We start from the raw sequence: 12,275 nt of genomic DNA on the forward strand, positions 1-12,275 counted from the left end.
ATTTACCCTGTGCCAATTTGCTCGTGGCTCAGGTAATAATCCGGAGATCATCACCTTTGTGGTTCTGCTTTTTAATTTAGTCCCTAGCTGCTCAAACTCCCTCAGCAGAACCTCTGTCTTTGTCCTACCTATGTCGTTGGTACCTACGTGGACCATGACAACTGGATCCTCCCCCTCCCACTCCAAGTTTCTATCCAGCCAGGAGATGTCCTTAACCCCGGCACCGGGTAGGACTCTAGCTCTTAGCTGCAGAGAACAGTGTCTATCCCTCTAACTATACTGTCGCCTACTACAACCACATTCCTTTTTACTCCCCCCACTTGAATGGCCCCCTGAACCAGGGTGCCGTGGTCAGTTTGCTCATCCTCCTTGCAGTCCCTGAACTTGTCCACAGGTGCTGCAAGAACCTCAGACCTATTGGACAAGTGCACTACGACAGCTGCTACCACCATCAAAACTGCTGAACAATAAATGCTTTACTACGGTCTGTGGAAGGCAGACCAAGGATTCGACAGGGTCAGCATCTTCAATTGTGAGGAAACTGTTGAAATCCCTTTACCGTCAAGTCTAAAATTAAACAATATTCTCCTGACTTTCTGTGGATCAGAGTGTATCAAAAAAAATTAGTTTTCCACTGGTCTGCAAAAATAATTTGTTTAAAATTTTGAAATACGAGGGACTCACTTCTTCTAAACAGAGTCATGTGGTGAAAAGGGGGAAAAGGGTAGAGGTCGCCTTTGATACAACTTCCAAACCACAACTTCTACACAAAGGGGTAAATCAGGAGTATTTTGAACAATATTTTTTTTTTCAGGCATGCACACGTAATCATCAATGTTAATCCAAGGACATAATGGAGGGGGTGCAGATGCTCTTGGAGAGTGAGCTAAATCCTACACTTGGAGAAAGGAACAAGCACTATTACGTTCCCCCTTTTATATCAAATTAAAATTCCTTCATAGCCTCCTTTGGTAGCTATCATGGGCAACGAAAATATTGTTTATGATCAGCTTACCACCATCAGGAGAAGGCAATGTCTTAGCAATCTGCATTTATCTTAACACAGCACAGACAAGCAGCCCCAATAATACTTGCTGCAAAGCTGCCTGGCTGAATCTTTTTTCCACTTCTTCTTTTGAAGGCAGTGACTCAGGTTCTGGCAGCCCTTTGGTACATCACACGTGGCTATTCCTCATATATAACCCAAAACAGCGAGTGTTAGCAGGTTAGTCGGCTGTGAAGGCATCACAAACAAACGCCATTCTGTTCATTCAGGAGGGATCTCTGGATAGTCAACTTTCCTCCTGAATTTCCCTTTCTATAAAGATTAAAATGGATCACAAAGTACTGATGGTGTACCGGTCACACATTTGGGACTGCCCCCATCATCAGCATGTATTTTCGTACCTGGTAACGCCTACCATTCTTCCTGGCATCAGTCTCACAAGATTTTCCTTGACAGCGAAAAAGGCAGCATGTGGCCCTCCGTAGGAAAGTGGTACACCAAACCTCTGTGAGCTACCAAGTACAATGTCTACAGCAAATTCTCCTGGAGGTCTCAGCACACACAATGCCAAGAGGTCTGTTGCACAACATGCCAAGGCCTGAAAAATAAAAAGTTGTAAGTAACTTCATTATATAAAAAAAATCTAAATTTTAAAATAAAAAAAGTGACATTTTGTGGGAGTGGGAGAGGGCAATCTAACTGATTCACTCTTAAAATTCCACATTTTTTAGTAAATCTTTGTGCTAATCAAGATGAGAGATGTTAAGTGTTGGCAATTGACACACTTAAGTCATTATCAAATAATACCAGGCCTGGTGCAGAAGGATATCTTAACAACAAAACTTTTGAATGTGTAGTTTTCTTTTCTGATTGGTCAAGTTTCTGGACTTTTTTTCCCCCCCCTGTTTTCGAATTGATCATCTCACCAAATGAAAAAAAAACAATTACATTGTAAAATGTGATGGGTTTTTTTGTCCAAAGAAACAGGTTACAGCCACCGTGATAGTTCCTCAGTCCAAGCTTGCTGCTTGGAAAAGAGGCACAGCTGTCATTACAGTCTTGGTCCTGGCATCATGCTCCGTCACACAACTAGGCATTAGCAGTGCTGATAGATGTATGAGCTTCATGAGATCGACTGGTATTTATTAAAAATGGCAAAAAAATTCAGATCATCATTTATATTCTGTAGGTTAGTAGTTCACAACATTCATACAATCACCTGACCCACTAAATATTTTTCCACTCTCAAGTTATGAAAATGCAGACAATTCAGGGCCTGAATAATGATCCGTGGCCAGGTAATGGATTACCTCAAGTTTTATGTGTAGTCTTGGGCTTTCATTGGTTATAAATTTACTGTGCATTGTACATTCTTTATGTTTCCAATAGCATTTTGATCAGTTTTGTTTCAATTCTAAGCTTGCCAGTGGTAACATGATCACATTTTTTTTTATATTAAAGCATCCAAATTATGTCTCAGACACTCACTTTTTTGAAGCTCCTTCTGCATTTTCAGCAATTTTTTGGACTTAAAAAAAACTGCACCTAAAAGTGATATCTCCAGACTTTTCTTCCTTGCTAATATTTCATGCATTTTTGGAGCTGTACCTTCTACGTTGAATTCAGTTTTGATTGGTTCACACCACTGTTTCGCCGGATGGGAAATAAAATGATGAATTGTTTCATTTTGTACTTTTCCTATTCCACAGTTACATTCTGTAAATTATTTACAATGTGGGAATTTTTGTCCTGACATTTTGGCCATGTTAACATAATACAGATTTTTTTTTTCTTTCAGAAAGATCTTAGTATTGAACTGTATGACACTGCAATGCAAAAACCAAAACCTGGCTCTAAATTAAATGTGTGGGCTAATTGATAACAGTGAATACAAGGTTAGGACAGCCTACAGAACAGCTTATAATCCAACCATCTGGGTCAGCACAATGAAATTGCTAAATAGAGTACAGCGGTGAGAACTCCTAAGCCAGAACTAATCAGCATACCAGTCAGCATCAACCTTAATCCTTTTACTCACTCCATTTTGGTGCGCGAGGTCAACAAGTTCAGCATAGTCTTCAACTCTTCCGTCACTATCTGGGTATTGGAACAGTACGCCGCTGATATCCTTCCTGCTGAAATCCATCTCGTGGGGCAATTTCAACTCTGTCGTAACTCCTATGTAACTGGAAAAATAGATTCGTTGTAAAAAAAAAGCAAATCAAATAAAAATGATTTTATGGTCATTCATTATAAAAGGCAGCTTGCTGCTCTCAAGCATGTTGACCAATTTAATAACCCAATTTCTTTTGCACCATCAGCAACTTACATTTATAAAGCACTCCTCACATAAAAGAGCGTTCTACAGGGTTTCACAAGGCGAACAGATGGACACCAAACACGAAAGGAAGTTTGGTGGTTGGATGGTATTGAAGAGCTACGTTTTAAGGGGGCTTTTAAAAAGGCAGAGGGGAACAGAGCAAGGCGAAGTGGTTTTGGGCAAAATTCGAGGGGCCAGGACGTAGCAACTGAACCGCCAGTTTCTGGAGCGAAGGAACCACGCAACAAAAAGTAAACGGGTCAGAAGAGCAGAGGGCAATGGATAGGGCACATGGCTGGAGAAGGTTGCTCAGAATAGGTGGAGCCAGGCCACAAGGAGACTCGAAGACAAAAGATCTTGTAATTGACTGGCATGGGGACAGTGGAGCTTGGCAAAAAGGTGCAGGAAGTGGGCATGCAGACTTTTATGTGGAAGGGCACAGGCCATAATGTTCTGGATTAGCTGGTTTGTGAAAGGTGGACACGGGGGGTGGGGGGGGAGAATTAGACTTCCAGCAGCTGTGAGAGAAAAGGATTAGGTAGCGGAGATGTAGCAGTGGCCTTGGCTCAGGACTGAACAGAAATGTGAGGTTATGTATCACAGAATTTAGCCCAAGATGGCAGTCAGGGAAGCTGGCGGAATCAGAGCCACAGGCACATAGGTGCAAATGTTTGGAAAATCACAAGTACTGGGAGCTGAAGAGGATCCCTATGTCCTTTGCCAATATTGACCTGAAGGGAAATGTTGACTCATCCGAGGCTTAATATCAGAAGGTAGTCAGGAAAAATAGCTGCAACCTTTAAGTGGATGGTGGCGGTAGTGGAGAGAAAGAGTTGAGTGTGATTGGTATAGTTGTGATATAATGAGATAGAATGAGGTATTTGAACATCAAAAAAAAAGTAATAGGGGGTATGGGAATAGATCACGGTCAGTGCCACACCACCTCCACAGCAGTTCAGGCAGGTGAGATCGTAGAATGTACAGATGCATGGAACATTCCCTTTGAAAAGGGAGGGGTTGCCTTTGGTGAGCCAGCTTTAATTACCTCAGGATGTTTGGAGCATGTATCCACAATGAGGTTGTAAATATGGAGACAGCCAACATTTTGCAAGGTGATGAGAAGGGGGTGGCAGCCAGATATTTACGGAGAGCAGGGTCAGAAGAGGTACGGAAAGATTAATTTGGGATATCGGGGAGGTCAAAGATGGTGGAGCAGGGGATGGACAACAGAAATCGGAGAATTTAAATGCCAGCGAACGCAACACAGAGGTAAACAAGAAAGATTTAAAAAAAAGAGGATGAGGCAAATCGGGTAGCTACTCAAAACGGAGTCAAATACATATGTTGCAATGGGCACATTGAAGGATGCCCAGACTTTCAGAGGGAGGTTATGATCTTACTTGGCAGGAGTGACAGGAAGTGATTCCATTGATGTAAATTGGGATCTCAGGCAATCCATACACTCTAGTCCTCAGGCAGGCCTTGAACCCTGAACCAGGAAGTTGGCTCCAAACCTCCAACTTCAAGGAAGCTCCTGACTACAATCCCCAAGCAGGCCCTGGGGTATAATCATTCAGTTGGCCCCAACCCCAACCTCCATGGATGGCTTGAACTCTCACCTCCAAGTAGGTCTCGACATCATTCTCCAGGAGCTTCCTGTGAAGCAAAGTTTTCACCAACCTAAGTGCTCCTGACCTTTTTAGTGCACTTGAACTACTAATGTCATAGTAATGGTTTCTCCCTGCCTATTTGCATATGCACACCGGCTGCCAGTTCAGACCCAAGCTTCTCCACCAACCTCCTTTCTCTCTCATTTTCATCCCATACTTCATCGCCTACCTCTTCCCACCCGCCAAACGCCCCTTTCTCCTTCCTGATACACATCACTGTGCCCGGACGGATCTCTCACCCCATCTGTCACGTCCCGGTAGGACAAGAGCCTCGGCTTTTCACAAAATAAATTTTCAGTAAGATAAAGAGCTGAAGCTACAGAAAGTGGATGAACTAAGGCAAGGACCACACTTCTCACTCAGATAAACTGGTGATGCACTACAGGGTGCCTTATAGAACGGAGTGCCGGTGTGGGAAGTTGATGGCACTTGTTGGGTCCCACTTACCGTTTGGGTTTCCCTGGCTTGCTGCCAAATTTAAAATCACAGTGGTGTTCTTTGAAAGTGACATTTGTATATAAAAGATAATTACTATTGACTTTACACAGCTTTACTGGATTTTAAATCAAAACCCATCTGTATTTATAAAATATTTCACTTAATAATCTGGTGTAGATTTTTTGGGGAGGGAAAGGAATATAAATAAATAAAAACTACATAGAATTAAATATTTACATACTTTGCTCTCGTCTGCACAACAGCTATCGTTTGAGGATGACAACGAGCGTCCACGTAGAACTTTCGTCGTTTGTTGTGTCTAAGCAGAAAAAGAAAATGTGAATACGAGCAGTAATTTTTTAATTCGATAATATTTAGGATTGGTTGTGAGCCAACACATTGCAGGCAACAGCTAGGGGCATGCACTAAAATAGAGACTTAGGGATTTTTGTCTTCTGAAGAATGTCATTTACTTCCTTAATCCCAAGCTTAGGGACTAAGATTAACATGTTCACAGTGATCTGACTGGTCCATGGGACCACATGCTAGTTAGTATTATTAGTCATTGAATTATTATGGACCAATCTGCGCTCTCCCATTCCCTGTAGGCCTTCTAGTCTCTCTCATAGGTGAACTCTACACATCCTCTTGCCTGGTCCCCGGTTTCAGCCAACCCAGTATGGGGCAGCCTCATGCATTCCCACCTCTCCCATACTGATGTTCAGGCCTGCCTCTCTCCTAACCTCATTACTGGGCCTCAGCTTTGGAACATATGCTTTCCCCCCCCCACCCCCCACTGATTCACTCCTGCCCAAGAATGACTCAGTGTGACTGCTATCAAAGCAGAAAGGCAGCTCAAGTCCAAGCCCCATTACCTGGCTCTATCCAGGCCCACTCAAATGTCCCTCACCCTACTCATGACCCAGACGATAAAAGTCCCCAATCAAGTACTTGTCCAGTCCTTTCTTCTTCCCGCCCGCCCCCCACCGCCCCCACACTGACAAATCCTGACTGCCAAGCTCCTACTTCCAAATCCTAACCTCCCACTCCCTCCTCAGCTCGGACTCAACCCAAGGCATGGTCTCCTGCCACAGATCAAAATTTACTGCAGTAACAGTAAGTTAAAGGGTCTTCATTGCTACAGTTAGAGTAGCACAGCTTGCACAAATCTAGTTAAAATGACACTCTTCAGTAGTTTAATGGTTCACAGGCGGCACTTCCCCTTTGGACCCATGGGGATTGCCACAGAAAATGAACAAATCTGGAATAAGATGCCAAGTAACACACAGTTGACAGCTCGAAATTGGGACGGTAAAACAACATGAACTCTCTCACCTGTGGCACAACTGCATCGCCTCTGCCGCAGCTGTTCCCTCATCCAATAAAGAGGCATTGGCCACATCCATGCCAGTGAGGTCACACACCATGGTCTGATAATTGAGCAGGCTTTCCAATCTGCCTTGGGAAACTTCAGGCTGATAGGGGGTGTACTGGGTAACCCTGAAACAGAGATGCAGAAGACACTAGTTTCGGTTTTGAGGCTTGAAACACTTTTCCACAGAGTTTTCATTCTAAATACACATCATTGATGAATGGTCTGACTCGTGGGTAGTCTGGGACCCAAACATGGTTTTTGTGGTATACCTAGGTTGCAGTGGGACCTAAACATGACAGCAACTTGCCCAATGCTATAATAGAGCAAATTTATGTACTTTATAAAAATCTCACCCGATTGAGGAAGAAAAATAGCAACCAAATGCAGTTTGAAAAAAAAAACTGTTTGAGCTATTTGATTCTTTTGGTCAGTTTCTGGTTCCTGATCAGTAGTTTTGAAAAAAAAAAATGACCAATTTGTTTGTGTGGGTTTCTCCTTGGTTATAGCCTTTCTTACCTCTTTCATACGAGAAAATCATCACGGTTAACTCAACAGACTGATTATTTAAGCCAGTCCAAAAAGCGATGGATGATTTCTTGTACATACATATTATGTGTGACATACAGTTAACGTGAGGCACTCTACATAAAAGACAGATTTTTAAAAAAAATAATCACGGACAATGTACAGCAGTAATAGTGAACCTAAACTCCAAAAAGAAAACCAAAATAGCACATGGGATTACCAAATCAGTAAATTAGTTGACTCTTACATGTTACAAGCCTCGATAACCTTCAGTTTCAACTAAATTCAGAAAGAAGGAAAAGAAGCATTTATATAGCACCTTCAACATCCTCAGGATATTGTATAGTTCTTCACAGCCAATTAATTATTTTTTGAAGTGTAGTCACAGTTATACAAGCAGACACAGCAGCTAATTTGCACAAAGCTAGATTTCACTAACAGCAATGAGTTCAGTTAATCTGTTTTGGTGGTGTTGGTTGAGGGATAAATGTTGGTCAAGCAATGCACGGGATCTTATATGCACAGGCAGACATGACTTCAGTTTAACATTTCATCTCAGATGATAGCATCTCTTGACAGTGCAGCACTCCCTCCATAATTGCACAGGAATGTCAGCCTGGAAAACATGTTCAAGTCTTAGAGTTGGGCTTGAACCCACAACCTTCTGACTCGGAGGCAAGAATGCAACAAGCCGGCACTTCATTCACTTCTTGGTCGGGCCACTGTATGAGAGTCAGGTAATGGAAAACGGTTTTGTGGCCAATAAATTTAGTCAGGGCCAATCCTGTCCCATCGAAACACAACTCCCAACAACCAATATCGTCGATATTCAATATGGAGAATTCCAAGTTGTCCTAATTACGCAGATGTAACAAGCAAGGCAATGAGAAGTGGGGGCACATCGCCACTTTTGTTTCTTTATTAAATATGGTAGATAGTACAAGTTAAGATTAATTTTAATTGCTGGTGGAATGTCGTGGCTTCCAAGAAAATCACCACTATAAAAAAAGTGTGTTAGGAACAAATGCAATTCCACACTCCTTTCTTGAGTAATTAGTAGACAGTAGAAGCAGACAGAGATCCTGCCAGTCAGAAGATTGTTTTGGTAGGATTTTATCACACACAATAAGCATTTCACAGGGGCTTGGCTATGTTTGTCATTATCATGTTTTCCAGGCCAGGGCTCTTAACAGCAAGAGTATTTTTTCAAAATAAATCAATGTGTGTTACCTAAAACTCTACTGCATATTAAAAAGAACGTATAAGTACGGAATAAGAAAAGGTCCATTAAGCTCACTCCTAAAATCCCATTTACAATTAGCACTGTAATACTCTCCCAAATTAACTAGCTTCAGGCATATGAACGAGTAAAATTTCTAAGAAATTGAGACATTTCCACCTGATCCCAAAGACATCCTAATATCTCCTCGTTTGGCTTGGTCTCAATTTTTGTCTGATTACACTCCTGTGAATATTTTCCTGCGTTAAAAGGTTCTATATCAATGCAAGTTGTTGTTGTTGGTCGATTTGATAACAACTTCACATTGACTGGTTCATAACATCCAAATCCTTTTTCATTTGCCAATTAGCACATTTTTAATTTTATTTGCATGTTTACTATTATCATTGATAATAAACATGCAAATAACAAAACATTTCTTCATCTTAAAATCCATCTGCCATTTCACAGCCTTACAACCGGTCCACATCGCACCATGTTAAAATAGAGCCCATCTATAGTGTTCAGCTGTCAATTCAGCGTAGTTTGTAGCATGCTCAACTGAAGCAAAAGCTTGAGGATTCCAGTTGGACACAAGGACTTGAGCACATAATCCAGGCCGACATTCCAGGGCTACTCGAGGTAATGCAGCAAAATCAGAGGTCCATCCTTCAGATGAGATATTAAAGAAATCTGTTCTGCTGATTTTGTTTTTGGTGCTATAAGATCAGGGAGTTCTCCTGGTGTCCCATCCAACATTTCTTCATCAATCAGCACCACCCAAAATAAATTCATTGGTAATTCACCGGTCTAAAAAATAGGTCCGTATTTTTTTTTTTTAAAACTCTATCCCAACTGCTTAATTCATAAGCACTAAAAGGGATCCAGACCATCCTCTCATTTTCTTTATATTATAGAATCACTTCAAGAAGCAGCAGCATTATAAAACCCAATGCTGCCGATCTTGCAGGGCAACTTCCTTTGCACCAAAGGGACAAACAAGCAGGCATACTGCTTCACTTCTGCCCAAATCCGTATGGGTAGGCAGAGCACTCAAACTGCCGGTGACCAGAAAAACATGGTAGTATTTTCAAGAGTATCTTTCGGAGACAACAGTGTGCCTCATTTATTTTACAGCGCTGTGCCTTAAAGGGAGCACGATATTAATCATCTGGCCATGTAGCTTGGGAGTATTTCAGAAGTACATTCCTCATAGTTTACAAGTAGTGCAAGAATTCAGTAGATGGAAGTATCACTCTACAGTGTGGATTGATAGCCAAGTTCCGCACCCACGAGGACGGCCTCAACTGGGATCTTGGGTTCATGTCACGCTACACGTAACCCCACCAGTGAATAAAAGTTATCTGTTTTTAATACAACGGGTCATTCTCTGTCTTTCTCTTCCTTTCGGATGTTTCTCCCTCTCTCTCTCTGTCTTGTGTTCTGGCCGTTTGTATATTCGGTGGTCCTGTAGGTAACACCTCTCTGTCTGAACACTTTGATTGCCTTGACAACGGGCAGTTGGAAAGATTATCTGTAATCACCAGGTATTGTTCTCTGAATATAAATGCGAAACGTTCAAGGATTCCCACATTCACCTGACGAAGGAGAAAGCCTCCGAAAGCTTGTGATTTTCAAATAAAATTGTTGGACTATAACCTGGTGTTGTAAGATTCTTTACATCACTCTACAGTGACAGAGATGCAGTAAAGAAGTTGGAGACTTGTAATGCCCTGAGTGATGATAACCTTGCACTCTTCAAAAACTGACCACTGTATGAGGAGACTAACAAATGAGGTGACTTAGTTGCTTTATGACCAACAGAGCAGTACAAATAAACAGCGGGCCAGCAAGGGCATATTGCATTGTAAGCGAATTGTTTTAATAGTCCAACATATTTACTTTTTATGTATTGTTATTTTCTGCACACTGGACAGAAACCAGATGAAAAATGCAGCTGAACAATTTTTGCTGGTACAGTAGAATTAAGTACAACATACATACTGCAGGGCTGAATCTGCTGATGGAATTTTTACACTGATCTACAAGTGAAGCAATATAAATTTAAACAAACAATCAGAGGCAGTGCAGTGGAAAATACATCTCCAAGTTCCATTTTTCTTCCCAGCAACCAATTTATGCAAATTTATTCCAACAGCAAAATTTCTTTATACCTTCTTTTCTAAAGTTTGCTATCTACTTTCACATCACACTGGTGTGATTTAAGACGGTTACTAGGTAACCTTACAGGATTGTTGCAATAAGATTCTCCCTCATGCTCACGTACAGTTCTTCATCTACCCCAACTATTTATTTTCGGAGCTCACTACACAGAAATACACTGAATTATGGTCATTTGCAACCTATCCCCGCCCCTGCAAGATTTTGCTTTAAAAAAAACAAATGACGAAACCATGCACTCGTGCATTTACAGGCATTTTAAAAGCAAGGCAAAGAAAACACTGAATAATGAGTAAACAAAGTTCAATCATCTGGTCCTGGGTACATTTGGACAGCAGCAGGTAGGAAAAATACTGTCCACTCTACAAATTTGCTGGTGTGTTTACATTTCTTGCTGCCCACAATCAACCAGTGGTTTCACAATCTTAATTAAAAAGGAATATATACTCAAGAGGGGAGCCACTGTAGGCCCTTATCCTAGAGAATTCTTTTAACACTCTCAGGCCTCCAACACTAAATATTACTGCATTAGATTTCAGGGTGTAATTTTGTTAAAGTTTAGAGTGAAAGAATCTGCAGTAAACAGACCAGCTGCTTAAGTGCCAGTTTATGTAAAATAGACCTTCCTACGCGAGCTCGTTCACAACGGGAGACTGTTCTGCAATGAGGTCAACGTGGGCTTGTCCAGGCACTTCCTTACCAAGCAGGTCATCCCAAAAATAATCACTTAATTTGAGGAAATTTCTTCTAACCAGATACAGATATGCCTTCTCCTGAGTACATGTATTAGTGGTTTGCCTTAATTTGGCATTGTTGGAAATAGTTGTATTTTTTTTTTGTAGATTAGTTAGCATAACAGCCCAAGCCAACTGTAACAAGGACAGATTTCTAATAAATCTGAACCTGGTAATTGCCTGAGATATTTGAAAGGTTTGGGGGAATTGTACTGAGATACCAAGAGACAACAGATTACCCATAGGTTAATGGGTGCTGTAGGAACAATGATTAAGCAACTATTACCGAATTATGCAATTTAATTTCTGTATAGGAGGGCTAGAGTTCCCTGGAACACATGTGCTAGAGAGTCCCACAGGCAGAAGAGGTGAATGTGAAGCTTTGCCCTTGATGCAACTTCTACAATTTTTTGGATTGAAACAAAACGGTAAAAAGGTGCAGGTGTAGCTACAGCAACCATTGTGTTCCTGGCATAAAATTAGGAGCTGGCTTAAACACAAGTAACTCTTGTGATACTGGTCCAGTCAAAATGTTGTGTAGAAGTGAATGTCCAGTCAAATCTCCTTGGTGATACAAGAAATGTACGCTGGCACGAAGTAGACTTGCTCATGATGTCTACTGGCTGTATGGCTTTGGACTTTAAGGAGTTCAAGAGTTTACAAATGAGTTCTCGAAAACCTGCTAAAAAGGGCCTACAATATTCTGTCACAGAGCTCATACATCTTTATACAGCAGCAAAGTTGTCAACAGCAACAAGGAGGCCTGAGCTTTCTAAAGGATCACCAAAGCTTTCCAATCATCTTCAC

General features: G+C 41.4%; 1 protein-coding gene across 2 annotated transcripts in view; it reads right to left on the bottom strand.

The window, feature by feature from the left end:
- gldc (glycine dehydrogenase (decarboxylating)) overlaps positions 1-12,275 on the bottom strand; it is a 133,514-nt gene that overhangs the window by 84,905 nt on the left and 36,334 nt on the right. For both annotated transcript variants that reach the window (XM_067983638.1, XM_067983640.1), the window contains 4 exons: positions 6,770-6,934; positions 5,676-5,753; positions 3,045-3,192; positions 1,408-1,604 (listed from right to left, as the gene is read on the bottom strand). In XM_067983638.1, the coding sequence (XP_067839739.1) occupies positions 1,408-1,604; positions 3,045-3,192; positions 5,676-5,753; positions 6,770-6,934 (588 nt within the window). The remainder of the gene's footprint in view (positions 1-1,407; positions 1,605-3,044; positions 3,193-5,675; positions 5,754-6,769; positions 6,935-12,275) is intronic.

Source organism: Heptranchias perlo, chromosome 4 (genome assembly GCF_035084215.1).
Source record: "Heptranchias perlo isolate sHepPer1 chromosome 4, sHepPer1.hap1, whole genome shotgun sequence".
In the NCBI taxonomy this organism is placed as follows: Eukaryota; Metazoa; Chordata; class Chondrichthyes; order Hexanchiformes; family Hexanchidae; genus Heptranchias; species Heptranchias perlo.